The 27,908-nt window shown below is 54.7% G+C and overlaps 6 protein-coding genes across 6 annotated transcripts; 4 read left to right on the top strand and 2 right to left on the bottom strand.

Annotated features, from left to right (window-relative positions):
* Positions 1–114: 114 nt before the first annotated feature.
* On the bottom strand, positions 115–885 carry COL26b_005207 (uncharacterized protein; the record flags this gene model as incomplete). Its single annotated transcript, XM_053178062.1, has 1 exon — positions 115–885. One exon carries the CDS (start codon positions 883–885, stop codon positions 115–117), a length of 771 nt encoding a protein of 256 aa, XP_053038021.1.
* A 2,517-nt stretch (positions 886–3,402) lies between these two features.
* COL26b_005208 (uncharacterized protein) lies at positions 3,403–5,206 on the top strand (the record flags this gene model as incomplete). The annotated part of the gene is made up of 4 exons (XM_053178063.1): positions 3,403–3,861; positions 3,918–4,065; positions 4,118–4,515; positions 5,108–5,206. The coding sequence occupies 4 exons, from the start codon at positions 3,403–3,405 to the stop codon at positions 5,204–5,206; spliced, it is 1,104 nt and encodes a 367-aa protein (XP_053038022.1).
* Positions 5,207–10,860: 5,654 nt separating this feature from the next.
* COL26b_005209 (uncharacterized protein) lies at positions 10,861–11,451 on the top strand (the record flags this gene model as incomplete). Its single annotated transcript, XM_053178064.1, has 1 exon — positions 10,861–11,451. The coding sequence occupies one exon, from the start codon at positions 10,861–10,863 to the stop codon at positions 11,449–11,451; it is 591 nt and encodes a 196-aa protein (XP_053038023.1).
* A 1,543-nt stretch (positions 11,452–12,994) lies between these two features.
* COL26b_005210 (uncharacterized protein) lies at positions 12,995–16,300 on the top strand (the record flags this gene model as incomplete). The annotated part of the gene is made up of 1 exon (XM_053178065.1): positions 12,995–16,300. The coding sequence occupies one exon, from the start codon at positions 12,995–12,997 to the stop codon at positions 16,298–16,300; it is 3,306 nt and encodes a 1,101-aa protein (XP_053038024.1).
* A 4,756-nt stretch (positions 16,301–21,056) lies between these two features.
* COL26b_005211 (uncharacterized protein) lies at positions 21,057–23,002 on the top strand (the record flags this gene model as incomplete). Its single annotated transcript, XM_053178066.1, has 4 exons — positions 21,057–21,259; positions 21,326–21,487; positions 21,540–22,414; positions 22,467–23,002. 4 exons carry the CDS (start codon positions 21,057–21,059, stop codon positions 23,000–23,002), a joined length of 1,776 nt encoding a protein of 591 aa, XP_053038025.1.
* A 1,722-nt stretch (positions 23,003–24,724) lies between these two features.
* COL26b_005212 (uncharacterized protein) lies at positions 24,725–27,779 on the bottom strand (the record flags this gene model as incomplete). Its single annotated transcript, XM_053178067.1, has 4 exons — positions 24,725–24,833; positions 24,885–27,412; positions 27,471–27,508; positions 27,656–27,779. 4 exons carry the CDS (start codon positions 27,777–27,779, stop codon positions 24,725–24,727), a joined length of 2,799 nt encoding a protein of 932 aa, XP_053038026.1.
* Positions 27,780–27,908: the final 129 nt, after the last annotated feature.

Raw genomic sequence — 27,908 nt, forward strand, 5'->3', positions numbered from 1 at the left:
TACCCACGCTCGATGCTATTGGCGCTCTCTTAGTTACATATATTCAACTAAAAATCGCATAAATATCACAAAATAAGCATTCCTCTTCTTGCACCTAGTGACACTTTTGACACCTCACAGCCCCTCCTTGGCCAACATGTCTGCAATATCTAGGTAGAATGCAACAGCGTTAAAGGTCCGCGTCTGTCCCATCAAGACCTTCCTCACCGTCCACCGCACCCGGTTGGACCAATTGATCAGGTCGAGATGGCTAACGTCGACCAGCGTGCCCTTGTAGTCGCCCCACTGGCTGCTCGCAACGCTAACCAACCCGTCGTTGGCGCCCTCGACCTCTTCCAGGATGCGATGGCTCTGCCGGAACGGACTGAGGAGCGGGGGCGTGCTCGTGCATGCACCGTAGCTAAAGTACCTCACCTTGTCGCTGTCCGGAGTCTTGGGGTTGAACTCGCCCTCCATGTACTCCCGCGTCAACTGGCCAAACGCCTTGGTGCCCAGCCCGGCGCGCTCAATCAGGCCGTAGAGGTTGGCGAGCTTGATAGGGCCCTGGCCATTGATGAGGAAGTCGGCAAACGCGCTCCCGCGGTGCGGCGTGGCGACGGTCACGAGGCTCTTCACGTCCACGTCGGCGGGCTTGAGATGAGAAATCATGTAGCGCGCGTCGAGCCCGCCCATGGAGTGGGCAATGATATTGACGGAGCGGCCGCGGGCTTTGGCGGCGATGTCGGCGCCCAGCTTCGCGGCGCGTTCCTCAATGGAGCCCGAGGGCGGTACGGCGGCTGTGATGACGGCCGGGTTGCCGGCGAGGGCGCGGAGGGCGTCTGAGATGCCGTGCCAGTAGTGGATTGGTGGGACGTACGAGCCTAGGCGCAGCTCGGCGAAGCCCATCAGTCCGTGTGCGAGGACGATTGGGTTCTTTGGTGTGTCTGGAGAATGTGTTAGTTATGGGTGGGTGGAGAGCCATGTAAGTGCGCGTGTGTGCGTTGGGGGCAGAAATGGGGCAGGAGGAAGACGGGGAAGACAGAGGAGAGAGAGAAAATGGAAAGTGATCGGAGGGGTGTGGTACCATAGTGTTCTCTCACGACGGCAAACTCGTCCGATATCTGTTTGCCCAGGTCTCTCAACCTTGGATCGCTGTCGTCTTTGGTGAGGACCGGGGTGGTGGACAGGTTCCGAGTTCCCCGGCATGCTAGAGGGCGAAGAGACGCGGCTGGCGCACGGGTGGGGACAAGAGCGGGCAGCGCGCGAGGAGGGCGGCGGCGGCGGCAGAGGCCCCTCGCCAGACATGCGCTCATGGCATGGAGGATGACGAGTCGATGGGACGAGGTGTACAGTGCTGAGTGTAGGTTGCGGGTGACTGGTTGTCGGCAAGATGTGATTCAGTCTCGGCTCGCGGGGCAGGGCTTTAAGCGGGCAAGTGGGTGTGAAGGCTGGACTAGACGTAAGGTGCCGCGCAAAGTACCAGTGTATGAATACTGTGTGCGTTCCTGGAGGAAAGAATTGCGGGCGGGCTGGGTGCGACGGGCGGCGGAAACGAAGGAACAAATCCGTGGTGGTAGTGAATGCGACTGGAAGGTCCTAACAGCGTTGATAGGAGGAGTGTTTCTCGCCAAGGAGTTTAAGCGCCCGGGATTTGACGTCATGCAGACCGCGGCCAGAGAGGCTTAGCGCGATCGCGGGAGTCTCTGGTTCTCTCGGCCGACGACCCACCGACTACAGCGGACGCTAGGGTGCTCAGTGGATGGGCTTCCCGCACTATCCACCTAGAGGCCAGAGCTTCTTCCCTAGACAGGAAAACTGGCCAAGGATGATTAGCAACTGCATGGCACTTGTTGGTTGGGCCTCATCCTTCAAGGCCACCCAGGGCAGCATCTGGTCAGTGTCCCGGTTCATCTCTTCAAAAGAGTAAAAGGTAATAAGATTGCTGTTGGAGGAGGGATGGATGGATGGATGGATAGGTGCATCATGCATCCTGCAGTGCGTGCGCACACAGTCTGTAGCACTGCACCTGCCATGACCGGACTTGGAGGGGGAGAGCAAATCTCGGGTCATCCCTCTTGCGTCCCTGATCTCCTTGTTTCTCCCCCTCCATCTTGTGCTCTCTTCATCTCTTCATCTCTTCATCTCATTGTAATGGGCTGGTAATGTCCGCGCCCCAGGCTACACAAGACCAGCAAGGGCACCTGGGAAAGAGAAGGGAAAGGGAAAAACAAATTCAGGCTTCCCCAACCGCAACACCACCACCCCCGCCCGCAAGATGCTCTGCGTTCGCAAATCAAGTCCACCGTTGGCCAATTTCCCCGCTTCAGAGACACGTCGTGGTCTGCTGCTTGTTTTCCAGCCCCCAACCTACACCTTCCCAACCCAGATTGTGCGGCGTAGCAAAGCTTTCGACAGCAAGCACTGGCTGAGAGCCAACAACGTTGGGACCTCCCTGAGCTGGTCGGTAGGGCCAGGTGAGAAAGTGACGGTTGCCGTCGCTATTGGACGAGAGTTTCCCTCAGGCCCCCTGGCTCACCCTCACCGGCCGACATGGACCAACATGGGCCTCGCAGAATGACCAGCCAATGTAACCTCCCCGCCAGCGTTGCCCGTTGGATAAACAGCCCGCAACCGCCAGCCGTCCGCTGGCCATTGGCCCGTGACCTGGCTCTGGAGAGGGTCTTGATCTGCAAACATTTCCAACCGTTGCACCGTCGAACCGTTCCGCTGGGACGGCCGCCTGGCCTCCCTCCTCGCCCACCGCACCCGCACACATTGTTTGCTTGAATGCGTGCCTGCTTGCTTGCTGCTCTGGCGTCCAAGTTTTGTGGTTTCAATTCCTTCACGGCAGTTGGAAACCTTTTCGCTGGCTGTTTCTGCACATTGGCGTCTGACGGTGGCGTCAAAGTGCTCTTCTAAGCAGCCCCTGGTCATCGTTGTGCCAGTCACTGAACGGCATCAGTTGGGACGAGTTTGACTGAAGAAAGCTGCTGTTGGTACAACGTCTCTTCCTTAGTGGATGTAATCCATATCGGATGCAACCGCGGAAGCTGATGGTGTGCCCCTTTGGATTGACCCTGGCCTGTCCTGCGTGAACCACTTCTGCCCGTCGGACCGCCTCCTTCATCGCGTGTCCGGAGCCATCCACAATCGACCGTATCCTTCAACCGCAGCGGCCACCGCAGATCCAGCCTGCTGGAATGAAATGCTTGACCTCTGTGCCTTCTTGAATGTTGTGTCTGCTTGCTGGAGGTGGTTCGGCCGCCAGTTGTGCAAATCCCGACGGCCAGCCTGCCGTGTATATATCCCAACAGCCCGGCGCGCTTCTCCTTGCCGCCTCCCTCCTCTCTCCTCCAGGCATGCCCGACCAAACAATGGTAAAGGTACCGCCACTGTCGCCTGTCAAGTGAGAATACGGACACAATGACAGGCGACTGCAACGAAAACTGCCCCTTCCGAGGAGGCTTCCTCGACTATGAGCCTTCGGCAGTTGGCAGCGCCATCTTCTTGGCGGCTTTTGCGCTGTTGGTGCCGCTGACCTTCTTCCAAGGCTACCGCTTCAAGACGCCTCTCTTCGCTTCGACTTTGGCCACGGGTATTCTGTTGGAGGTGTTGGGATTCGCCGGAAGGCTGAGGCTGAAGAACAACGTCGCCAGCGAGACATCCTTCACGTTATGGCTCCTGGGTTCAATACTCGGCCCGACTTTGATCTCGGCAGCTCTCTGTCAAGTCCTACCTCACGTCGTCGCCCTATATGGTCTCGGTATCGGCTTCACGCGCCCCAGAGTAGCCGGATTATCGCTTGTCTTTGCCCTTCTTCTCGTCGTTGCTCTGGAGATTGCCGGTGTTGTTGCTGCCGTATTTGGCCTTGGTGGTGTTCAGGTATGAGTGCATCGTGTGAAGCTCAAGTTCCGATCCATGTTAATCAGGGGTGACAGTCGACTACCATCCTCCTCGCAGGCCTGGGCGTTCAGATCGCGGCGCTCTTGCTGTTTATCGGTTTGTACCTCTGGTTCACCCAGAAGATCCCCGACCCAAAGCACATTGCAGTATACCAACAGCCGAGGTTCAGGCACTTTGTGAAGAGTGAGCCAACCAGATTCTCAAGAAAGCAAATATCAAGCTGATCGATTCCTAGTCATGCCGCCACTCGCTGTGGTCTTGATCGCACATACCATCTACCGTCTCGTCGAATATGGAGAGGGCCTCGGCGGCCCTCTCACAAGGACAGAGGTGGCATCTCTCATTATCAGCGGCGCCCTGCCGTTTCTTGTGTGTATTGCCTTGTGCATCTACCACCCTGGAGCGGCGTTCGGCCGCGCTTGGGGTCTCACATCCCCGAGGCTCCGCCGCCAGTCCCTTCGATCTCGTCGTAGACAAGGGGGGCCATCGCCTCTTCATTCCCCGACCGCCCCATGGGACAGACACAAGGGTCCCCGTCAGCCTGGCTTCACGGCTTCGAGATTTCCGGAGAAGAAGATGTCCCCGGTTGGCGTTGGACCAGTTCCCTTGCGAGACTCCACGATGGCGAGCAAGGTTGCTGGTAGTCCTGGTGAAAGGTCTGCGATATATACAAAGATTGCCAGCAGCCCTGGCGAGAGGTCGGTGACGTATCCGAGCCCAATTGCTGAACATTATAAGCTGGAGACGCCTCACCATAGCCCACCTTTGCAAAGGCCTCAGCAGACGAATCAACCGTCACCCAAACACAGCCCGCCATTCCAGAGGGCTCAACAGGCGGGACAGCCGTCGCCGAAGCGAAACAGCAATCGTTCGAGTCAGAATCCGATGGTGAATAGCGAGTCTCTGTGGTGAGACGATATCAGGGGCGGCTTTTTGTTCTTTTGGAAGCGGGAGTTGACATGTCTAAATGGGATATCCTCTCGTTGCGGTAGCGTGGCGTTTATTGACATTGGTGGATATTTGTTGCTTTATATACCGGAAAACTCCATTCCTGTGCTTGGATCGGGTGGCCAGAGTTGATCTCAGTTTCGGTAATTACAATCCTTTGAACTGCTTGACGAAAAGGAGGCGCTGATGATAATGTGATACCCTCGTGTGCTGTGACCCCATCGAATCTTTCTCACAGATTCCGGTAACCTAACCACTTCCTCCCCAAGGCATACAGCAGGCCGAAGAGCGCGCCCCCAATGTGACCGGCATGCCCCACGCCGGTCTCGGTTTGGGTGCCAAGGCAGAAGATGTCCACGGCGAACATTGCCAGTGATACTTCGCGCAGAGATAGCACGATGTTCGTCCCGGAGAGACGGACTCTCATAGCCGGATACATGGCGGCCAGGGCGATTCCGAGGCCCGTCAGTACCCCGCTGGCTCCGACAGCGGTGCTTTCTTCTGCGGTCTTCCTTGGGCGCTGGCGCTGCGAATTCCACACAAAAGCCGCGCTGGCGGCGATGCCGCTTACTAGAGCAAGTATAGCAAACCGAAGCGGCGACGTTCCTCTGGTATAGAGGTGTTTGACATACGTGTTATACGTAGACATGTTGACGAAGAGGTGAAGGGGCTGGATGTGGCTGAAAGCTGAGGTGATTAGGGTGACCGACTGAAGGCTGCTGGGCCTGAGCATAAAGTTCTTGTTGAGGAAGTCCCTCAGGCGCTGTCGACTGAAAGGCAAGGGTATCGAGGCGAGTGCAGGGTGAAGCGCAAGCAACCAGGCGATGTGGATGGCGATGTTAGTTAGGGGAACGCCGTAGAACACCACCGTCCAGACAGGCCCCAAGCCACGTGCCTGCGCCAAATAGTGACTTTTTGAGAACGCCGCCATTGCGAACTTTGAATGCTAAGTCGTTAGATTCGTATTGGTGTGTGGCGAAGGAACAGCGCTGGTCGGGCGTTGGCGAGAAAAAGAGGTTGAAGTTGCTCTGAAGTAGGTTTTTTGGCTGATTACTACTAACTTGAAACCGAAAAGAGGATATATGCTGAATGTATGGACTAGTAGCAGGTTTAGCTCGCGTTTGTAGAGCGCCTCTACTGCTAGATTTGAGAATGTTGAAGCGAATAAAAATGGACGATCACCAAATGAAGGTGGTGTTCTGATTTGGGTAGTATTGCGGAGCAAGCATGGAACGACAAGGAAGAGATAATGGTCCGTGCGCGATCTAAGTACTGGTATTTTACTGAGCACCTCCTGCTGCAATATCGCAGCTCGTTGTTACACCCTCCCCCATCTCAGTGCATACTCCTTTCCGACGGCTCCCTCTTTTGACCACCAACCGTGGCAGATCATAGCGCACAGGAACAAGTGCCCATGAGAAATCGGGTTTCGATTGGGTTTCCATGCACACAATATCCCTTTCCACGGATTTTCTATCTGTCATGTCAGCGTAATGGCCCGTTACTTGTTTAGTTGTACGTACCGATCCCGGCAAGGTAAGCGGTCTAGCTGTCGTGGTGACTGTCTTTAGACTTTGCAATGGGAACACTCGGGATCCAATATCCGCGTGCGCAGCCCTTGGGAGGTTTGGACCAGTTCTAAAATCGGTTGCTCTTGTGAGATTGCTTCTTCACCTTCTGTCTGCCGTTTATTCGCAGTGCCGACAAGCCGGACTTGTTTCTCCCAGAGCGGCTTCAGTGTAGTTGATACAGGTCCAAACTCCAACTTTTCTAGGGCAGTTGGGTAGAGAAACACATCTGAGCTGAGGAGTAAAAGCTCATCATGATCGTGGCCAGTGTTGCGATCGGCCCAAGGGAAGTGGTTCTCCCAATGTGTAGGTAGCAACATGACCTTGAGCTTAGGAAACATCGAAACCTGACATTTGATTTCCTCGGGCTCCTCGCACAGTGTCCATATGCCACCGAGCAATATGGCTCTATCGATTGATTGGAGAAACCTCGAAGTATGGTGCGATTGGCTGCGCAGGACCGATTCGATGAACCCCAGAGGATGCTGAAAGTTGGGAACCATGGAGTCGATCTTGGGAAAGACAAGAATGTGTGCGGCGAAGGTCGGTCGAAGGGGGTAACAAGGCAGCGGCGAGAATCTGTTGCGGACCATGGTTTGAGTCATTTGATTGACCTGGGAGACGGATCGAATTTTGAGGAAGCGGCTTCGCTGAATTTCGTTGGAGTTATCGCCTGCCGGCTCGTGGTATCCGAGGTAGAAGAATGGATCACCCAGAGAGTCCATCATGCCGATCAGCCATGATTGTGACGCGGTACTGGATTCGACTTCGTCGAGAAAGGCTTCCATGATGAGGATAAAAACCTCAGGAGGAAGTGCTCGTCGTAAGCCTCCTTCTTTCTTAGCAGTGAGCCGGTCACTCATGCTGGCAGTGGTAACTTGGCTTCGCAGGGGGCTGTGTGGGGGAGAGGGAGAAAGACGGGACCTCTCGTTTGTTCAAGCAGCCGGAAAACAGAACTGGCGAGAGTGACGGTTGGCGGCCTAGTCGTGGTCTTGGGAAAGACCCCGAGAGGGAAGGCGCGAGCCAAAAATGGAGTGGAAAGGAAGGCGCCGGGTTCAGCCCTTTTCATCCCTCATCTCACGTTGATACTTTCAGATTCCTAGTATGGAAACAGCGATCCTCGGTTTCAAATTAGTACAATACGTGGCTCAACGCTCCTGCCTCGCTCTAACAGCCCCAGTATCTCCTTCCTCAATTCTCCCATCAGCCTGCCCCGGCACCTTATTAACCGGACCTTCTGTCCGTCCAGTGATAGTCTCACTTCCCTTTTCCAAGTCAACCAGTTCAACGCTTTCGTGTTGACCATTGACGGCAGGCGTCCCGGATTCTACACCTTCCTTCGGAGGGTGTCCTGTAATCCTTGCCCAGCGATTTAAAACACTTGTTCTCTTCGATTCATCCGTAGATATCCCCGTGACACTCTTCCCGCTGGGCTTGGTCGAGTCAAGTTGACTGCGCAAGCCCAGCTTGAATGATGCATGCCGCAACAAGGGCTGCAGCGCTGGAAAGCATCCTACCCAGAGACCAACATGGAGCTCAGCGTCTGTCCATGCAGCGACAGACAGCATTTTGTAAGTTCTGGAGGAAGTCAGAGATTACCCTCATCATGAATATCAATACAATCTGATTGCAGTGCCAATACGTACGTGTTCACGGTAAAGTCTGTCGTCGTGATTATGGCAAACCTGACAATGCCGGTGGCAACACCGAATATGCCTAGCGAGAAGATAAGAAGGATCTGAACCGACTTTACTCCCATCTTAAAGTAATTTGTCACCACCCAAAGGGGGAGGGCAACCAGCATGCAGTCGACAAAAATGCAAACAATCGCATGAGCCATCATTAGATCCCGCTCTTCTCGCTTGTCCTTGCATTCTCGCCATGTACTTGCATAGTTGAATACCTCGCTGCAGTCTCATGTTTAGTCGGGATCGGAATGCTTTGGAAAGGAGGTGCTCACGGTATTTGCTGGCATTCTGTCAGAATGAAGAAGAACCCCGTCAAGCTGATGATGATGACGATGAGCCTAAGTCCCCATATGCTCCAGGTGTAAATCTCTATCACGATGATCAGCATCGAATTGACCAAGCAACGGTAGAGCAAGCGTACTGGCTTTGCACAGTCGTGGCAAAAATGCTAGAATTGACAGCCGAACAACTCCTGATGCAATAAGGTACACTAGCTCCATGATGGTGAGTCTCTGTCACGCTCCGTCAGCTTTCTGTCACCCCCAACTGCAACAATCACCAGCCCACCTTCTGGAACTGTAGCAATGTATCTTTGGGTACATCTTCGATTTGAGCGCCGGTTCCGTAATGGGTGGTGTCCATCTCCAAGGCGGAAAGAGTCACGCAGAGCGCCTACATGGAGGATTAGTCGGTGATATCTCGTACGAGTTTGTGAACATACCCATGCTAGAACCGCGAGGAAGTCATCCCATCCCAAAGCCTTGACGATAGCCTTTCGAACATACAACCGCAACGATATGAAAACCGTTGAGAAAATGATCAAGGCCAAATTCAGGTTATAGATATGGTGCCCTTTCGAGTTAGGGTGCCATAACATGGAGTCACTGGGGATGACCATGTCGTTTTGGCCTCCTTCGACCCACTTGTGAACCATGTTGTCTACAGCTTCGAGGTGATCTAACCCACTCAACACTCGCAACACCAAGACCCTGTGCCGGTTATCCGGGGGGCGCCTGTTTTTGAAAGATTCTGCAGAGACCAACGTTCAGCCAGCTTACATCACGTGGAGCATGGAAACGGCAAGAGATCATTGTGATTTCTTGAAGAGCAGAGACATGCCAAGCCACTTTGAATGCGACGGATGGTAAGGCACAAAGTGACGGGAATTTTCCTCTTTGGCTAGGAAAGATGAGATCCAGAACGTGGAAAACCTTGGTGGCCAGCCGGATACCTCGCCGACAACCGCCGAACGCCACTTACACCGCCGACCCCGAACACAGGTGCCTACTGGCATGGTATGCCAAATGCAGAAATACATGCCTCGATGTGAGTTGCCACGTGAAGTCTCCGTAAGCATATGTCGCTGTCGTTGAGGGCAATGCATCGAACACTTGGGGCTTCTATGACTTCTACGGTACCGCCACTGAGTCACCTCCCACAATAAGAACCAAGTCCTCGATCTCAACTTGTCTATGTCGTATTATTATTATCGCCAGTCCGTTGGCGACACCAGCTGCTCTCGGCATGTCTCATTCCAGGAGCTCTGCTTACCCGAGCGCCATGAGCATTTTTGGCCACTGGCCTGCTAATTTACAGTAACGGACGTCTTGGCAACCGATAGAACCTCGTGCTTACGGTTAAATCTTGGCCTGGACCCTAAATTGAAAAGGATGCTTTCGTCTAGGTGTAAATTTCGGTGTCGAGACGCAGACGCCTTGACGCTTTTCGAGCACAGCCCCAAAGCTTGCAACGGATGTCACCGAGGAATGCATGTCACTGCATCTGTACGAACGACGGCACGATGGACGGTATGATGATCAAAGCTTTGAAACATCCGTATTGATGCATTTACATACGTCAAGTGCGACAACTGCTTCCTCAGATAGCGCTGAAGGGGCGGCATAAGTTCATCGTTTCCCTCAGCTTCGTCTCTTAATCTATTCAGACGGGAAGTTCTTGATCTGACAGCTGCCATTTGCCGAGACCTTATTTTGACATCCAACGGTCTTTGCAACATCAGAAAAAAACACACGGTCTGGACTCATCGAACCATACGGCAGACAAAAGCCTCAGCTAGGTGCGGCCAAACATCTTGGATACTTCAGCCACCTCCCAAAAGTCACCGGTATCCCACATACTTTTCCATTCTCTCATCACAGAGAAAGCTTCATTCGGCGGTCTTGGCATTCCATATCCCTTGACGGATGCGGATGTAGTTGATCCATATCGGTACTTTCCCTTCCGATTCCAAATCCTTGCGTCACTCTATCTGCCACCGACAACTGTAAGACCTTCTCGAATGCTGAATAGAAGCCTTTTCTCATTCCATTGAAGCCTTGGCTCCGTAACCGTTTTGTTTTGCGCCCAAATGACAACCGTGAGCTGAGGGAGGCCGGGGAGGAAAGAAGGACGTGATAGCTCTTTCTTTGTTCACGTGGAGCTGACTTCAGACCAGGGCTCCTACCTCAACGTTTCTGCCTCTTACAGTAACGCCCTTTGTCGCTGTGAATTGCGACGAAAAGCCCTGGACTTTGTAACGACAGATTCCATCATTGAGAAGCTAGTTTTCAGGACTCCCTAGGGTCTGAAATCGGACGTTCCTGCCAGAAGTTTCCTCCAAAGGGAGAACACTCCCTCTCAACGCCACAAACTTCGAGGCAGTGCATACTCACCTCAACACCACCACGACCGTTTTCATCCAAGATCGGAAGCGAAAAGCATTCCTCTGGAGCCAAACAGGCGCCCTTCAGCAAACAAATCATACCCAGCCGCCAATGAATCCTTGCTTGAAAACAGACATCGCCCCGGTTACACAAACAGTCAACACCCTCCTCCTTCGCACCTACGCCCTTCTGCAGACGCCCCTGACGGGCGCGACCCTGCGCCTGGCGCTTGAAGCCGCTGACAAAGCCCTTGCGATTGCGACAAATTTTGGACGCTTCGACCTTGAACCCCGCGCCCAGCTCTACCGTGGACATGTATTGCGAGCATGGGGTCGTTGGCGCGCTGCCTGGCAGGCGTACATCCGCGCGGCAAGCGTAAGGGGCATCGGGTTCTCGGGGACGGACATCAAGGGCCTCACGCGAGAGTGTCTTGAAATGATGAGGATAGAAGACGAGTGCGATCCCGAGAGGAAGAAGAGCATGATGGAGAGGAAAGGCGCGAGGATGGTGCGCTTCGAGTTGGACGAGAGGACTCCTAGCAGAATCGACGAAGTTGATGGAACCCAGTCCGACGAGAGTACTGATGGGATGTACCTGCTCCTGAATGGAAGCGGCGAGGTCATTGGAAGCCGTGAGAGCTTGCCTGATCTTAGATCTGTACGGGGCAGAGGTTCTGTCCATCGATCACCGACACCAACATGACGCCATATTCAGACCATGAGGTGGTGGGGTATTTCGCTATGGGGAATGAGAGGCTATCATTATGCCTTCTATTTAGGTGGGAAATATCAAGCATTCAGAGTCATGGACGGTCACTTATGTCCATTTTCATGTCGCCAGCCTTTGTTGACGCTATCCCAGGTCTTGCCAGGCCAATACTCGGTAATGCTTCTTTGTATCTGCAGCAAGGGCATCGAACTCTTTGAAGGTCGGGTCTCCCTTCGAGAAAGTTTTCCACCGAAAGCGTCTGTATGGCCAGTATCACCACAAGATAATGTGGAAAGCTTGAATTAAGATGAATGAGAGTCTGGGAGCTACTGAAGTTGATAATGATCATAAACGCCCGAGACTGGGAGGAATACGCGGAGAGTTACTTTCCCCAGACAAATACTCTTTCTCATTAAGGTCTCTCCGTGACCGCGCTTTCCATTCATTATTCTTACTTTCAGTATCGTGTAGAAAAACCGATATGGGCGATTCTAAGAGGCGGAGAAGCTCAGAGGACAACCGCGGGCGCAATGTTCGGCCAGCATCAGACAATACGGAGGCTTTCCCTAACGACAATCATTTGACCATACGAACCAACGCCCCTGCCAACAACACCAATGATGTCGCTGTGAACGCAACTTCCAATGGAAGAACGTCTCGCCAAGCTGCGCGGTCCGAAATGGTCCAGGAAAGTAGCGCAGTTGCTCGTTCGTCAAGAGCTCCGATTTCTCGGAAAGAGGTGCCAGCATCTGAGACGGTCAGCCCCGACGACACCGGCGCCGGCAGATTCCACTGGCCACGCCCATCGTCTAGACCAAGACGTTTTACCCACAGACGGGCAATGTCTGATGCGAATCCGTCAGGTCCATCAAACACAGCTCCTAGTGAATCTCAGGAGGCAGCTCAGGGGCAGCCGAGGGAGAGTCGAAGAAGCATATCCGGCGCAGAGTCGGGAGAGCCTCGTAGGAGCATTTCCGAAGCAGTCACGAGCAGTCATGTCGACGATCAAATACCTCCTCCTCAATTCCGAAGAACCAGTAGTCAGACTATAATCCGCAAAGAAGTTGGATCATCCGGCCGGGACAGCAGCAGGGGGCATCCGCCCGTTGGACCGCTGCCTTCGCCTTCGGTTCCCTCCAGACGGGGGAGCAATGGGCAACACCCGCAAAACAAGCCGTTGCCTCCTCGTCCGGATGAGTCGCCAGCCCGTTCGCCCGGTCCTTCATCACGAGAGAGCAGCGGCCACCACCCACAGAACAAACCATTGCCTGCTCGTCCTGTGGAATCAAATCAGACACCGATTAAGGATGCTTCTCTAAGGAATGATTCGCCCTCCATTTTCAACTCCACCCCTCCTGAAAATCCTCCAGGACCTGCCATCGCCCCCAGGTCTACCGGCTATGGCTCTTCCACCAGGAATCTGGACCGTCAGTCGTCAACTGCAACCCCCCCTCTGATTGACATTTCTGCTAGCCCCGGCCCTTTACCGAGAGATTCCGGCCAAGCATCTGACCAGAAGCGGAAGTTGGACTTTAATATGAGTCCTCTGAAGCCTTCATCGGAGAAGCCTTCGAGTAAATCTGTACTGCGTCTGTGGAAGCAAAATGTCGAGGGCCAGCAGTCTTCTGCCACCGCATCCCGGTCATCTGAGGCAACCCCTATGCCTGCGTCCAGAACTACGTCTGTGGACCCAAAAACATCCATTCCATGGAGTGGACCAACTCTTGAGCAGAAGAAGTCGGCCAACTCATTGATAGATTTCAATGGACCGTTCGAAACCTCGGGCGACAGCGAGAAGACACCCGCAACCCAGCAACCGCAGAGGCCGGTCTTCCCAGATCCGAATTCGCCGACACTGAAAGCATTCAAAACAGAACCCCCCCGCGATGGACCCGGCTTCCATGGCCGGCCTACTCCTGAGCCAAATCCCGACGCTTCAAACCGCCCCCATGTTTGGATACGCCCGCAACGTCTGCCTGTTGACGAGTCTCAGGAAACTATAGAGACCTACAAGAAATCGTTCAGTCTCAACCAAGAAACCCGCTTGACCCTTCTTTCTCGTACGCATCGCTATCCCGATTACGGCCGCGACGAAGAAGCTGCCCGGCGCAAGGCCGAATTCGAACGGCAGACGGGCGAGACCATGTCCGACGCAGACTACTACTCCCTCTTTGACCAGACGACAGCCACGGATGGCATGATTTCCTCGCTCATGGAGTTCATGGAGGGGCGGGAGTACGTGAAAGCACCCTACGTCAACCGCATCATCCACCAGCTCTTGAAGATGATGTACCAATCCGCCCGAGAGGAGAGTCGGCTCAGAGACAGGAGAAAGCGGGAGTGCGACTTGTTGAAACGCAGGCTTGAGGACTGCGAGAAAAGGTGTGGTGGCAAGACCAAGCCTGTCAGCCTCGACACGAGCGGCGACAGGGAGAAGACGCTGAGACTTATAAAGGAGATGTGGGACCGCATGGACGGCGTCATGGACAAAGAAGAAGATTGCATCCGAGATCACAACCATAAGTGGAGGAACCGCGAGGAAACACTGCGGCGAAACGACGCCAGCTTTCGGGAATGGCGCGCCTTGGACGAACGGTTCAGATCTCTTTGGGACGAGCGCCAGCATCTCGAAGAGCTCATTGCAAGCAGAAACGGGTACCTCGTCGAGGATCTGGGCCGGCTAAAGGACGTCGACGACCAACTACAGCACATGCGCAGGGACTTTGGCACCTGGCTGGAGTACAGGACCAATATGTTGATCGACTGGATTAAGCCCATTGGAGAGGATGATATAGACGGCAGTGTTGCAAAGTTGCGAGACATCCACAGGGGGCTGCACATAGAGGTCGCGTTGCTGAACACTGACATGGGCAGACTGAAGCGCATCGCCGACTTCCAGCGCGAGGCACGTGAGGTGCAAGCCAGATCGATGGTCGACGCTACCGCCGATTCACGACAACCGACCCTCCCACAGGTGAGCACCGACGGCAGTCAACCAGAAGACATCCAGCATGTGGAGCCCGCGGCACATCCATGCAGCGGATGCCGCTCACGCGACGACCAGCTTCGGGAGAAGGACAGAATGCTGAAGGAGAGGACGAAGCTCTTGAAGCTTGGCGTCTATAAACAAAGTGCCGCAGAAAATCAGAGGGACAAGCTTAAAGAAGCCCTCGAACAGGTCTATAGCAACAGGGTTCAGGATGCGTTGAACACCATTGGCAGTTACAGGACCCTCGTCATCGACGAAATGGAGTGGGAGATGGACTATCTCAACCGGTTGCTGCATGCCCAAGTTGGTCGGACCAAGGAGCAAGCGGACTTGTTTCAAGGCACTGTCGACTCCCTCCGCGACAAAGACCCGTCGAACCCCGTTCTGCAGGAGCTCGAAGACATGCATAACTCGGTCCAGCGACTGGCTGATACCACTGAGGCTACACAACGAAGCTTTGGTCAGCAGCTTGATCGTATGGTTTCCAACCGAGCGACTCATTTGGATCAAGCCGCTGAACCAGATGAACAGGACCAGATCGCCAGAGACGGTCTGGTCACGACTTTGAAAAGCCAGGTTGACGAACTCACGCGAAGAATTCGGAAGATGTCGGAGAAGAAGGCACATGAGAACCTCAAGGTTGTGGATAAGGTGCGTCAAGACATGGAACGCAAGATTTCGGATCTCCAAGATCGCGTTGCAAGGTACAAGGAAGATCTCCAGCAGCAGCGAAAGGGGATTCAAGCAGACCTGGATTCTACTGTTTTCCGGGATCAGCGGAGCACGTCCCAGCTATTCGCGAAGGATGCGGAGCTCGAAGAAAGGGAGGAAGAGTGCCGACGCATCGAGGGGACTGCGAGAACATTGCAGGCCGAACTTGACAAACTCAAGGCAGCTTACGGTGAAATCGAAGAGCTCAACGAAGACTTGGAGGGAAAAGTCTGGGCTTTGCAGATTCACCTGGAGGAACGAAACGAAACCGACCGGTGGTCTTTGTGGGACGGCACCGAAATCGAAGTCACAGGAAACGACGATCCCGACTATCGGCGACAAGCCAATATCAACAAGCTGCAAAGGGACCTCGTTACAGCAATTGCAAAGGGCATGAACGAGGCAGAGAAGAATACGAGCAAGAGCTCCAGATCTGCGTCCGCAAAATTCACCAAGTTTTTTGAGTCGACGGTTCGCAAGCTGGATAAGAAGAAGGCGGACGAGACCAGCACGACCAGCTCGATCCACGAAACGGAGAAAAACATCGAGGCTTTCTGGAGAATGGTTGATTTCCAGAGGAGAAGGGCAGAAGTTGTGTCGTTGATCAGAAGCAGCAGGATCCAGCAAGCCAAGGACAGGCTCGGCGAACTGGTGCGTTCTATTGAGCACTATACGGACTATTGGCCTGACAAGCAACATGAATACGAGGCCTTTCGATCGATGCACTATCTCCAGGCGTACGTCAATGTGGCATTGACCACGATTCAAGTGAGTATGGGCGAAAACTATTCGATGATTGCGCGGGAGTCGATGGCGACTGCTCGGGGTGAGTTCCTGAAAGCAGAGACTTACGTGGCCAAGTTGAAAGAACGACCAGGCGCAGGCGGAGCATGGCAAGCCATGGGGAGGTATCTGCAAATCCAGACGCAGAGATCTGTGGAGGAGCTTCAACAGTGTGACTGCAAGTACAAGACAAGACCTTGCCTACAGCATAGCCGCGATGGCTCAGCGGCGTACTATGACTTCATGCAAGCGCCTGACGACCAGGCCGAGATGGAGTTGCCACGATCTGTGCAGAACACGCTGGAGCCGTACGGCCGCTCTGCAAGCAACTACACGATGGATCCAAGAAGGCACGGATGAACCGCCTAGACTGACTTGTGTAACGACTTGGGGGCTTGCAGGATAGGCAGGCAGATAGACATGGGTGTGCAGTGGGTTCAGCTAAGGATAGATTCGAGGACGGGAGATCGATGCAGTTGATCGGCGTTACGGTTTAGGTCTCGGGGAGTTTGAATATGACAAATGAGAGTAAATGCCAAGAAAGTGTTTGTTGTTGTTTTCATGAGGATTCGTAATCTCCGGGATAGTAGCTTGGTGCTATCGCCAACCTTCGTTCTCGCCTCTGCTCGTGATAATACCAAAGCACTCAGACGTGTGTAAGTTGGAGTCGGGGAGTTCAGTGGCGTTTGGCTCAAGTCTCCGGTCTTCCGCGCGGCGAGCTGATTCATGTGTTTCCCCGTTGACCAGGGCGGCGAAGGCGAAGCATGTTGATGAGGCGGCCTCCTTGATGGATGAGTGCAGGATGGACGTTGGAACGAGAGAGTGGAATCCGCCAATGACCGATTCGGCTGGCGGAAGGTGAGTGGGTGAGGTGTTGGTGTGGAGGTTGGAGCCGGTAGGGACGAGAAGTCAAATTGATAGCGAGAAGCAGTGGTGGGGCCGGGGAATTAAGCTGCTAGCGGGTACATCAACTTCCGCCCAGATGACATGGGAGACGAAGTCCTCCCTATCACCACATGCCAAGTCGTCCGACTCCTAGCGCACTCACTCACCCGCGCGGGTGAGCTTGATTGCTTACCACGCCAATGCATTCCTAAAACTCTTCTCAACGCCCATCTACAACATGACACCTCCCCATTCGCTCGGCCGCCCGCGCCTCATCCGCTTGCTGTGCCTGGCGATAGGGCCCCTGGACTCCATTTCGTCTTGTCCACCCCCAACCTGCCTCCCGGCCAGGTTCAATATCTAAACCTTGTCTCGGGAGCGGCATTTCCTCGAGCCTCATCTGCGTCGCCAGTGCGCACGTCAACTGTCTCAGCCAAACGTGGGCCTGGGAATGGATAGGCGAAAGGGGTGTGTGTATGTGTGTGATTCGAGATGCGATGTGATGTGGGTGGCATCTGGCATCCCGGCAGCTAACACAAACCAAACGCCAGCCTAGGAAGAAAGCAGAAGGCCGAACTTGCACCTCTGTCACATTACATTGACTTTCGCATGGTCGAGGGGCGGGCGCCTTACGAAAACAAACTTGCGTCTGGCGTGCTTCACAATCTGTCGCTTCCCTCGATGGCCCTAACACACGTGGGACGCAAGAAACATGCTCAAGATCCAGGAGTTGGCGTTGAAGTTGGACCCATCAGAACTTTCTTGACAGGCCAGGAGCCGGACAGACATAGCCTACCCTACCCAGGGATGACGCCTGGTGATGCGGCGTGGCCCTAATCTGCGAGCCTGCCAGACGACGATCTCTTCCATTGCTATTGCACCGAATCCGGCCTCGAGGTCTCTTAGACGGGCATGATGATTGTGGACCACGACTCAGCGGCCGCTGCACCAAGACAGACGACCCTCAACAGCCCGCTGACCATCGCAAAAGGTCCCAAGCCACTGAACCCTTCGACGCAGAAGCGAGAGAAACGGGCAGCTCGTTAAACAAAAGTCTGGAACGCGATGCTACGCAAATCTCTGGATCAATACAACCGCATCCTGGCTCGGAGCAGCTATTTGTCCGCCCCTTCTCTCACAATCACATGGCCACCCCGACCAACCCAACCGCAGCGGCTTCAGTGTCACCGACCGCGAAAAGTCTACCTCATGCCACTCGCCGCCGCCTTCTCCTCCAGATTGATTAGATCGATTGACCTGGCCCTATCCCATTGGCCGGTCCTTGTCGTTTGGCTTCCCGCGTCCGTTTACACTGCACGCACATTGTTCGCTTCTCCTCCTTTGACCAACAGCGGCTGCTTCCGGCGATGGGGGCGGCAACGAGAAACGGTATGGCAGTGCTTTTCTTGCTTTTGGTGACGAATTTGGACCGGTGAGCAGAGGCACCAAGCTTCCAAGCGTCTAGCCAGCCGCGTCTGCATCGCATCATATCACATTTTGCGTTCCTGACGCATCATTATCTCAAACCAAGGACGGATGACGCCTGGCCTGGCCTGGACAGGGCCCACGCCACAACACACTCCGTGTCCCGCGCTCCCGCTCTCCCGTCACCCCGATCCTGTCTAGCCCCATCCCCTTCCCTTTCCCGGCTCCGGCGTCCACCACAGCGCAGCGCAAGGGGGGAGAGAAACCCCCACTGGCACGGCAGCTACAAACCATCGGGCGCACGCGAGGTGTTGTCAAATGCCAAGCGTTTGGCGCGACCTACCCTCTCGGGGAAAAGGCGCGGGCGGTTTGGTTCTGCGGCGGAGATCACGAAAGGGCGGGATATGGCTCGATCGAGCAAAGCCGGGCCAAGCCAGGGTCACTCATCCAGTAGGTGACTATGACCACGGAGAGACTAAAAGACCAGACCAGGCGGCGGCGGGTGCGATGCTTCTGACGGGACAGCCACAGCCTACGGATAGCAGGCATCCATGGAATGGACTCGAGCTCGCACCGAGAAACTCGGGCCGTACGACGGCGTTTACAACCTTGCTTCTGTCCAATCTAGGCAAGTCAAATCTGTCTGCAAGATGCAGATAGGCACCGTGATACCGGGAGCTCCACCTTGAATGCCACAATCTGGAGGCAGATTGATCCCGAAGAATGGTATTTGGGATTTCGACTCACAGTCGCAGCCCAACAACAGACCATGACAGTGTCTGGTTTGTGGGGTAAATGTGTACGCATATGTCTCTCTTCTCTGACTCTCACGGAGTGCTGGAATTCTCGGCTGCGTATTGTTCTCTTTTCGTGGTTGGCTTAATTTACCCAAATTATGTCAACACCCCCCTGGGCTTCCGTCTTCTGGGTGCGAAGCGAGGGAGGCCGTCCGAGTCCTGGTACGGCCCCGTTGTCGACGGGACTACGGTTCACGGCACGCAACACCTCAGACGTCGACGCCCGGGGTACCCTATCATCTTGCCCCCCCGCCCAGCATCCCGCGCCACAAAACCACTCTACTTCAACCTCAATCAACATCATCGGCCTGCTGCTGCTGTGCGCTCACTTTAATATCTTCCTGCCAACCGAGCAAAAAGCTTTGTCAAGCTGACAAAATAAGGCAGCCAGCCGGCCGAGATGGAGTTCCTGGTTCCTGTAGGGCAGCCACCATATCTCACAATTTTGCTACAATCTAGATTTTCTTTTGTTTCGCTCCCGTGGGATCCTCCTGTGGCCATCCAAGCAAACATGCTCCCCGGTTCTTTCGCTTCGTCCTTCCCGCTGCCCTAGCTCCCTTTTGTGGGGAGCTGTTGGCGTGTACGTTACACCGGCTACTTGCACCAACTACCCCGTCGAGGGCTTGGGCTGTCAACCTGTCATTGGGCCTCCGTCCAGACATGTCCACGTATCAAAGAATGTCGTTTGGGGCGACAAGTGACTCTCTTCCAGGCAGCTACCCAGAGGGGGCCAGCCATGGATGGTGACCAAGGCTCAGTTTGCCCAGGGCAAGACCATGCCGTCGAGGACGCAACCTCGTTTACTTACACCGGCACAGGAACCCATCCAGCTGGGGAACGTGACGCTTGTCTCACATGCCATGGACTTGACAACTCGCCCCTGGCAGGAAAGGCGGTTTCGGAAGATTGCTGTGTAAGTGCGTGATAAGCGGCGCGCAGGAACTTCTTCAGAAAAAGCAAGATGGTGGTGGTGGTGCATGGCCAGGCGGGTGGCCAGTCCCACGATGGGAAGGTCTGAGATAGACCCTCAGGATACGCCATTACGGGCCCATTGCGACATTCAACTTTTTCTTCAGCTGACGGGATCCTCGATGTCTGTGATACCCTCCTCCGCTTATCATGAGGTTGCTGTTTGGGAGGCCGTGAAAAAAAAGGGCCAGACAAAAGGTGCGCCACCAGGGGCAAGCCACGAACAGTAAGTCAACCGCTTTCATCCATGCCCACACCCGGAGCGTGTAAGTTGGAGGAGGGAGCTTGCAGGGGAAAAGTGTAAAAGCTTAGCAAGGCAGAGGAGAAAAGCAAAAAGAGACATGTCACTCTTTCAGGGTTTTGCTGTGCTCCTGATATTCTCTTTCGCAGTAGGCTAGCAACGCCTTCTTCCTTTCCCTGTTTTCTTTCCCTTGTGTACACCCCTTCTTCAGCAGACGCCTCAGTTCGTCTGAAAAAGGCAAGCCTGGGGTCTCTGGTCTACCTGGGCCAAGGAAGAAACGCTTTGTGGGACCCAGCTGTGGCTCTGGGGGCTCCTTCCCTGACCCCAGTTGCTCTTGCCAAACCCTGCAATGCCTTCCTTCCTATATGCTGTGAGTTGAGGAAGGCACCTTCCTTCACATTGTGAGCAGCTACCACATGCTGCACCTTTCCTTTCCTGGGGGCTTCTGCTCTAGGTATCTACACTACCGCCCCTCCTCCACTTGCCCAACCACACACCCTGTCCATGTTCACGCCTTCTTCACTTACACCCACACTGTCTTTCCCGGTCCTGCCTCTCCCTCTGCAGACCACACTCACGTCGTCCTTACTTCTCAATCTTAAAATCCCAGGGCCCTCCACGCCTGTTTCTTCACTTTGACCCGTCTCTTCACGCCTTCCGCCAACAGCTTCAAATTCTTCAGAAGACTTCAGTGTATACTGTTTGTCGCTTGAGCACAGGGTGTTGTATCTGTCTCATTGTTAACCCGCCGCCGACGACATCTCAGCAACCTTACAGACTCACACGGCCTCTCTTCATAATGGTTAGCGGTCCTTCAGCCTACCCGCTGCTCTTTGCAAAGCGGACGCGCATGAATCAGGATGTTGTCACCTGGTTTGCCATCATTCTGAGCTCACTCATGGGAGTCTTCATCGTCTTTCATCTGAGCCGCCTCTTCGCCCAAAAGACTGGCCTGGCCTCCAAGCTCTCAGGTGCCACAAAGCCTTTTGTCTTTGTGTCCAGGTAAGACTCGAGATATTCTCCATCTCACGGACTGTAGCACTGGGACGGGAGCTAATCGGAATCCAGAATTGTCCGCAGATACTCTGTGCTCAAGTTCCCTGCCCTCCCTTCCACCGGCCACGCTGTCATCGCTCTTCTCTACATCGTGGTCAACGTCGTCCTTCTCCTAACGTACCTCGACGATTCGCTTCTTCCCTACATCACTGTTGTTGCTGCTCGCGCCGGATGGTATGTTTCCTACGGAATTCCCGATCAGCTGCTAGAGACTGACTACAAGCAGGCTTGCCATTGCGAACATCGTCTTCGTCATTTTCCTGAGCCTCAAGAACACTCCTCTCGGATATCTGACGGCCTGGTCTTACGAGCGTCTCAATGTCCTCCACCAGATTGCCGGATACGTCACGATGGCCCTCATCATCGTACACGGCGCTACCTATTCTTCGTACTTTATTGAAGCAAACAACGCTGCCCGTCTCCGTGTCCACGAGGAGATCTACGGTATCGCCTCCGGCTTCACCTTCCTCACTCTTGTCGTGGCTGGCGCGGTTGTCCGCTTCTGGTCGTACGAACTGTTCTACGTCATCCACGTTTCCTTCTTCGCCATTTCGATGGTGCTCGTGGGCCTTCACCAGCCCGAGATGACAAAGAAGATCATCATCGCCACGGCACTTGGCTCGGCGCTCTGGCTTAGCGACCGCATCTTGCGATTTTTCCGAGTTGCTTATTACAGCATCAACAACACTGCCACCGTCTACCCTCTGCCTCATGGCGGCACCCGCGTCGTCCTGAATAAGGCACCTATCATGGCAAACTCCGGCGAGCACTGCTTCCTGTGGATTCCCAAGATTCGCGCGTTCGAGATGCACCCGTTTACTATCGCCAACATGGATCCCCTCGAGTTCGTTATCAACTCCTACGATGGTTTCACTCGTGATCTCCACAGGTATGCGACGAGCAACCCTGGTGCAACAGTCAAGGCATCAGTCGAAGGCTCCTATGGAAGATTCCCCAACCCGGCCGAATACGACAAGATTGTCTTGGTTGCTGGTGGCAGTGGCGCGAGCTTCACCTTCGGAATGGCTCTGAACCTCCTCAAAAGAATCGGTGATGGAGCCCAGAAGAGCATTGTGTTCGTCTGGATGGTGAAGGATCCTGGTACGTCTCTCGCCATCTCTTACTCAAAGTGGAAAAAGCTAATATCATCCAGCCCGTTTCGAATGGTTTTCGGAGTCCCTTGCCACCATTAACCGCGCGCTCAACTCTTCCATCCAGCTTTACGTCACCCGCAGCCCCGGTTCCCATGGCTCGTCGCAAGAGGACATGGTTCAAACTGACAGATCGCGGTCCGGCACTATCTCCTCTGACGCTTCCACACCCTTCACGCCTGCGACCGAGAAGTTCGACGAGGCCGCACACGCTCCCCGACAGCCATCGAAGGTTCTTACTCGTACCGTTTCAGACCCCGAGAAATCCGGCAACGAGTCGGACCTCACAACACCGACTTCTCCGATTCAGCAAGCCACCGTCGGCTCTCATATCAACAATATCCCCATCCACTACGGCCGGCCCGACGTCTCCAAGATCATCACCAAAGCCATCGAAGAGGCCCCTGCGAACCAGCGCGTGCTCGTCATGGGCTGTGGCCCAGCGACTTTGATGACTCAGGTCCGCAACACCACCGCCTCCCACATTCGCACCTCCGGTCCTGCCGTAGAGCTGCACTGCGAGCAATTTGGATGGTGAACATACTGGTGTTGGGGACGACGTCGGCAACTGCGGACGTGACTTGGCCATTGCCAGGTAATGTCTACGCGATCAAAGTCATTCTTGTGCATATTTGAAAACCTTTTCTGGCGTTGTTGGAGTAAATACGGGCACGGCATTTGGTTTCCCTTGCATTTTTCTGCAGCTTTGAAAGGATGGATACGCCTTCAACGATTGGAGAGAGAGCTGGTCATGCGATACGTTCATACCCGTACAGAAGCTTGGCCCCGTGGCCGCCTGTACTTTGTTGCTTACAGAGAACAACTTTGATGAATCTTCGTAAACACTGCCTTCGCCATGACATTTGTGAAATCTGCCAGCCCAAAGTGAAAATCCCAAAGTGAAAATCCGGCCTCGTATCTTTCGGGCCGCCCAATCACGCCGCTGACAATGTTTCCGAGCCACACAAGACCAAACAAAGACGGAGTCTTGAGGATAACCTCCTTCTCGCCGGCCTGCGACGATCGACGCAATGACCAGTCGTTCGCCGCTCGCCCGTCATACACATACTATGTACAAAGCACATCGCATGACCGTTAGATCTCCGCGCACCATCGCCAAGCCGCACGCACCCGGGAACGACCCCGTTGCCCAACCCACGAAACGGGGGCCAAAACCATGCGAAAGTTTGCGAAGCTGCTTTCCCGACTGGGTAACCGTGTTGTCGCCAGCAAACTATATCAGTAGCAGCAGCAGGGGGCTTGGTTTTGGAACATAAGTATTTCATATATTCCGAAGCCGTTCACATACCGCTTGTGACACACAGCATGCACCTCACCGTTTTCTGCGACACTGCTGACAAGGCCAAGAAAGTCATCGCAGCACCATGTGGTCTTTGACAGCTCTCACGCCCCCCTCTCCCGGCGGCAACTTCCGGAGTAAAGCAGGCCTGTCATATAGCATTCATAGAATTCGGGGAGGTTGGGCATGGTAGTTTGTGGGATGTTGTGAATCGCCGTCGGTATTTGCTGCCGAAATCCGGGGAAATGAGATGATGGTGGTGTCGACCCAGACCTTGGTTGTGACTCAAGAGTTTGCAAGCATCTCAGGCATCATGGGGCCTGATCAGCGGGCCAAGCATCAATATAATTATATTGGCGACGAGTGATGGGTTCGGGTTGGCGGTTGAATGTAATGGAAGCACAGAAGGTGGATGCGGAGGGTGTTGCGCCGTGGTATGCCGTGTCTTGGACATTGGTTGCAACGTCATCTGCCGCGGTGCCGAGAAGCGGTTCAACAACTGGCATTGTGAGATGTCCCTGGTTGGAGAACGGGGTCTAGAAGTCCGAATGAGACAGCGCAGGTCTGTCTGGAATGAAAATCACAGTTCTCTCCACTCAATACAGAAATGCGGACGTAAGGCAGATCTATAGACTTCATCGTCTTCGCACTCAAAGCTTGTTGAAGATCTTCCATATCATATCAATGCACGATGAGACAAGCCAAAAGGCGGGAAGTTTTTGTAGTAATATCATAAATAGTCCCTTCTATTCCAGTTGGGTACTCTACAAGCCGAGAGCAGGTATCATATGTTGAACAGATGCTAGTCTTCTTTCCTTATCCCCAGCGCCATTTGTTGAATAAATGCCACCGGAATGTTGCTTTCCTTTCCCACGTTTTAAACCAATTCCCTCTATAAGTCAACCCCGAGGCGCCTCAAGCAACCAGATGGTTGCAGGTTATCCATGCTTTACTTTCCGGTTAGAACAGGCCGTCAATCTCACCAGTCTCGGTGTCGACATCGACGTTCAGGTAACCCGGAGCTGTGGGCAGACCAGGGATGGTCTGGATGTCGGCGGCGAGCGCATACCTGTTATGTTGTTAGCAATGTCACTGAGAGTAAGAAGGATGGTTTGCTTACAGGTAACCAGCACCGGCGGCCATTCTCACGTCCCTAACAGGAACTGTGAAGCCGGTCGGGGCGCCCTTCAGGTTGGGGTCGTGGGAAAGGGAGTACTGGGTCTTGGCAACGCAAATAGGCAAGTTGCCGAAGCCCTGCTTTGTGTAGGTGTCGACCTTCTTCTGAGCCAGCTCGCTGAACTCGACGGCCGCAGCACCGTACATCTTCTGGCCAATGGCCTCGATGCGCTGCTGGACGGATCCCTCGAGATCGTAGAGGAGCTTGAAGTCCTTGGGCTTCTCGCTGGCGGCGATAACGCCCTTGCCCAACTCAACAGCGCCCTTACCACCCTCAGCCCAGTGGTTGGAGAGGATGGCGTCCTCGGCACCGGCGGCAATGGCCTCTTCGCGGATGACTGCAATTTCAGCGTCGGTGTCGGTGATGAACTTGTTGATGGCGACCACGACGGGGATGCCGTAGGCCTTGGCGTTCTTGATGTGCTTGCGGAGGTTGACGCAACCAGCACGAAGAATGTCGACATTCTCCTGCTTGTAGACGGCATCGAGGGCAGCGCCGGGGGCGATGGGAGGACCACCACCGTGGACCTTCAGAGCACGGACAGTGGCAACAACGACGACAACATCCGGAACAAGACCGGAGGCACGGCACTTGATGTTGAAGAAACGCTCACCGCCCATGGTGAAGTCGAAACCAGCCTCAGTAACAACGAAACCGGCCTTCTCGGCGGGGTTCTCGTCAGCCTCGGTGCCAACAATCTTCAGGGCCATCTTGTCAGCCAGGATGGAGCTGTTGCCGACACTGATGTTGGCGAAGGGTCCAGCGTGCACGAAGACGGGAGTTCCCTCAAGAGTTTGCATCAGGTTGGGCTTGATGGCGTCCTTCATGAGAGCGGTGAGAGCACCGCCAGCGCCGAGGTCGTCGCAAGTAACAGGCTCGCCGCTTCTGGAGCTGGCAACAACCATGCGGCCAAGACGCTCACGCATGTCAGCCAAGCTGGTGCTGAGGGCCAGGATGGCCATACACTCGCTGGCAACGGAGATATCGAAGCCGGTCTCACGCTTGTGTCCCTTCTCCGTGGGCGCAACACCAACGGTGATACCGCGAAGGTGCCTGTCGTTGACATCCAGCACACGTCTCCACGTAATGGTCTCAGGGTCAATGTCCAGACGGGCGAAGCGGCGGACCTCCTCCTCCGTGAGCTCATCGGGGTTGGTCTTCTCAATGCCCAGCTTCTTGAGACGACGGAACATGACGGGCGCAAACTCCCGCTTGCCGTTCTTTGCGGGAACAAGACGTCTGTAGAGAGGTCCGTCCTTCTGGGTATCCTCGTGGAACATGCGCGTCTCGATGGCCGCTGCGAGGAGGTTGTTTGCCGCAGTAATGGCGTGGATATCACCGGTCAAGTGGAGGTTGAACTCGTCCATGGGGATAACCTGGCTGTAGCCGCCACCAGCAGCACCACCCTTGATGCCAAAGGTAGGGCCTTGACTGGGCTGACGAACGTTTGCGAAGGTGACACGACCAAGGTGGGCGCCCAAGGCCTGAGCGAGACCCATGGTGGTTGTTGACTTGCCCTCGCCGAGAGGAGTAGGGGTGATGCCGGTGACGACAACGTACTTGCCATTGCGGCGGTGGTCGAGACGCTTCAGAACGCTAAGATCGACCTTCGCCTTGTAGGCACCGTAAGGCTCAAGCTCGTGAGAAGCAATACCAACCTCCTTAGCCAGACGAGTGATCTGCTTGGGGTTTTGGGCCCTGGAGACCTCAATGTCAGATGGGACAGGCTCCTTGAGGTGAAGAGGCAGAGGAACAATCTTCCTCTGCTTCTCACGCTCAAAAGCCTGCACGGCCGAGTCGACAACGTTGTGCATGAGCATTGCGACGGTCATGGGCCCGACACCGCCAGGAACCGGGGTAATGTGAGAAGCGACCTGGGAAGCCGACTCGTAGTCGACATCTCCAACGAGACGCTGACCAGACTTCTTGGTAGAATCGGGGATGTAGTTGGTACCGACGTCGATGACAACGACGCCGGGCTTGAGCCACTCGCCCTTCACGAAGCCGGGCTGGCCAATGGCAGCGACGACAACATCGGCTGCCTTGAGGTGCTCCTGCAGGCCCTGACTCTTGGAGTGGCATACAGTGACAGTGGCGTCCGCATTGCGAAGAAGGTAGCTTACAGGGCTGCCGACGATGTCGCTGCGACCAAGAACAACAGCGTTCTTGCCCTTCAAGTCGACGCCAGCCTCCTGAAGCAGGACCATAACGCCCTTGGGAGTGCAGGGAACGAAGGGAGGACGACCACCCCGCTTCGCAAGCTCGCCAATATTCCTGGTGCCGAAGCCATCGACATCCTTCTCGTCTGCAACAGCAGAAGTGATAGTGTACTCATCGAGGTGCTTGGGAAGAGGCAATTGCACCAAGATACCGTGGACGGCGGGGTCGTCGTTGAGGCGGTAGATGCGGTCAAGGAGCTCGGGCTCAGAGATGGACTCGGGAAAGTGAACCAGTTCACATCCAATGTTTGCCTGATTAGAAGTGTGAGTTATTTTGCAAGCCAAAACAGGCTCAATGATGGGTGCGTACCTCCTTGGCGGCCTTGTCCTTCATGCGAACATAGGTGGCTGCGGGGTTGTGAGCATCGCGACAAATTTCATGGTGGGGCAGACATGATGTCGCAACATACCAGAGTCCGATCTATCGCCGACTGCGGATGAACCTTGATTAGCCAAACGAACGTTCGCGTGGAACAAGCAGCGAAGCCAACTTACCCTGAATGATCGTAAGAGTAGGCTGGAATCTAGGGTTCAGCTTCTGCTTCTCGAGAATGTCGTTCCCCAACGTCTCCCGGATCTTCTTGGCGATGGCAGTGCCATCAATCTTGGTAGCGACCATTGCGGGCGTGGAGGTTGCGAAAGACCGAATGCGACAGCTTCTGTCCACGGAACCCAGGGTCCTTGCGGTAGATGGGCGAAAGGAATGCCTAGAAACCAGAGTAGTGGCTCGTTTTCTCGACTGTCTGAA

This window comes from Colletotrichum chrysophilum (genome assembly GCF_026319265.1).
Source record: "Colletotrichum chrysophilum strain AFK26 chromosome Unknown scaffold_34, whole genome shotgun sequence".
NCBI classification, from domain to species: domain Eukaryota; kingdom Fungi; phylum Ascomycota; class Sordariomycetes; order Glomerellales; family Glomerellaceae; genus Colletotrichum; species Colletotrichum chrysophilum.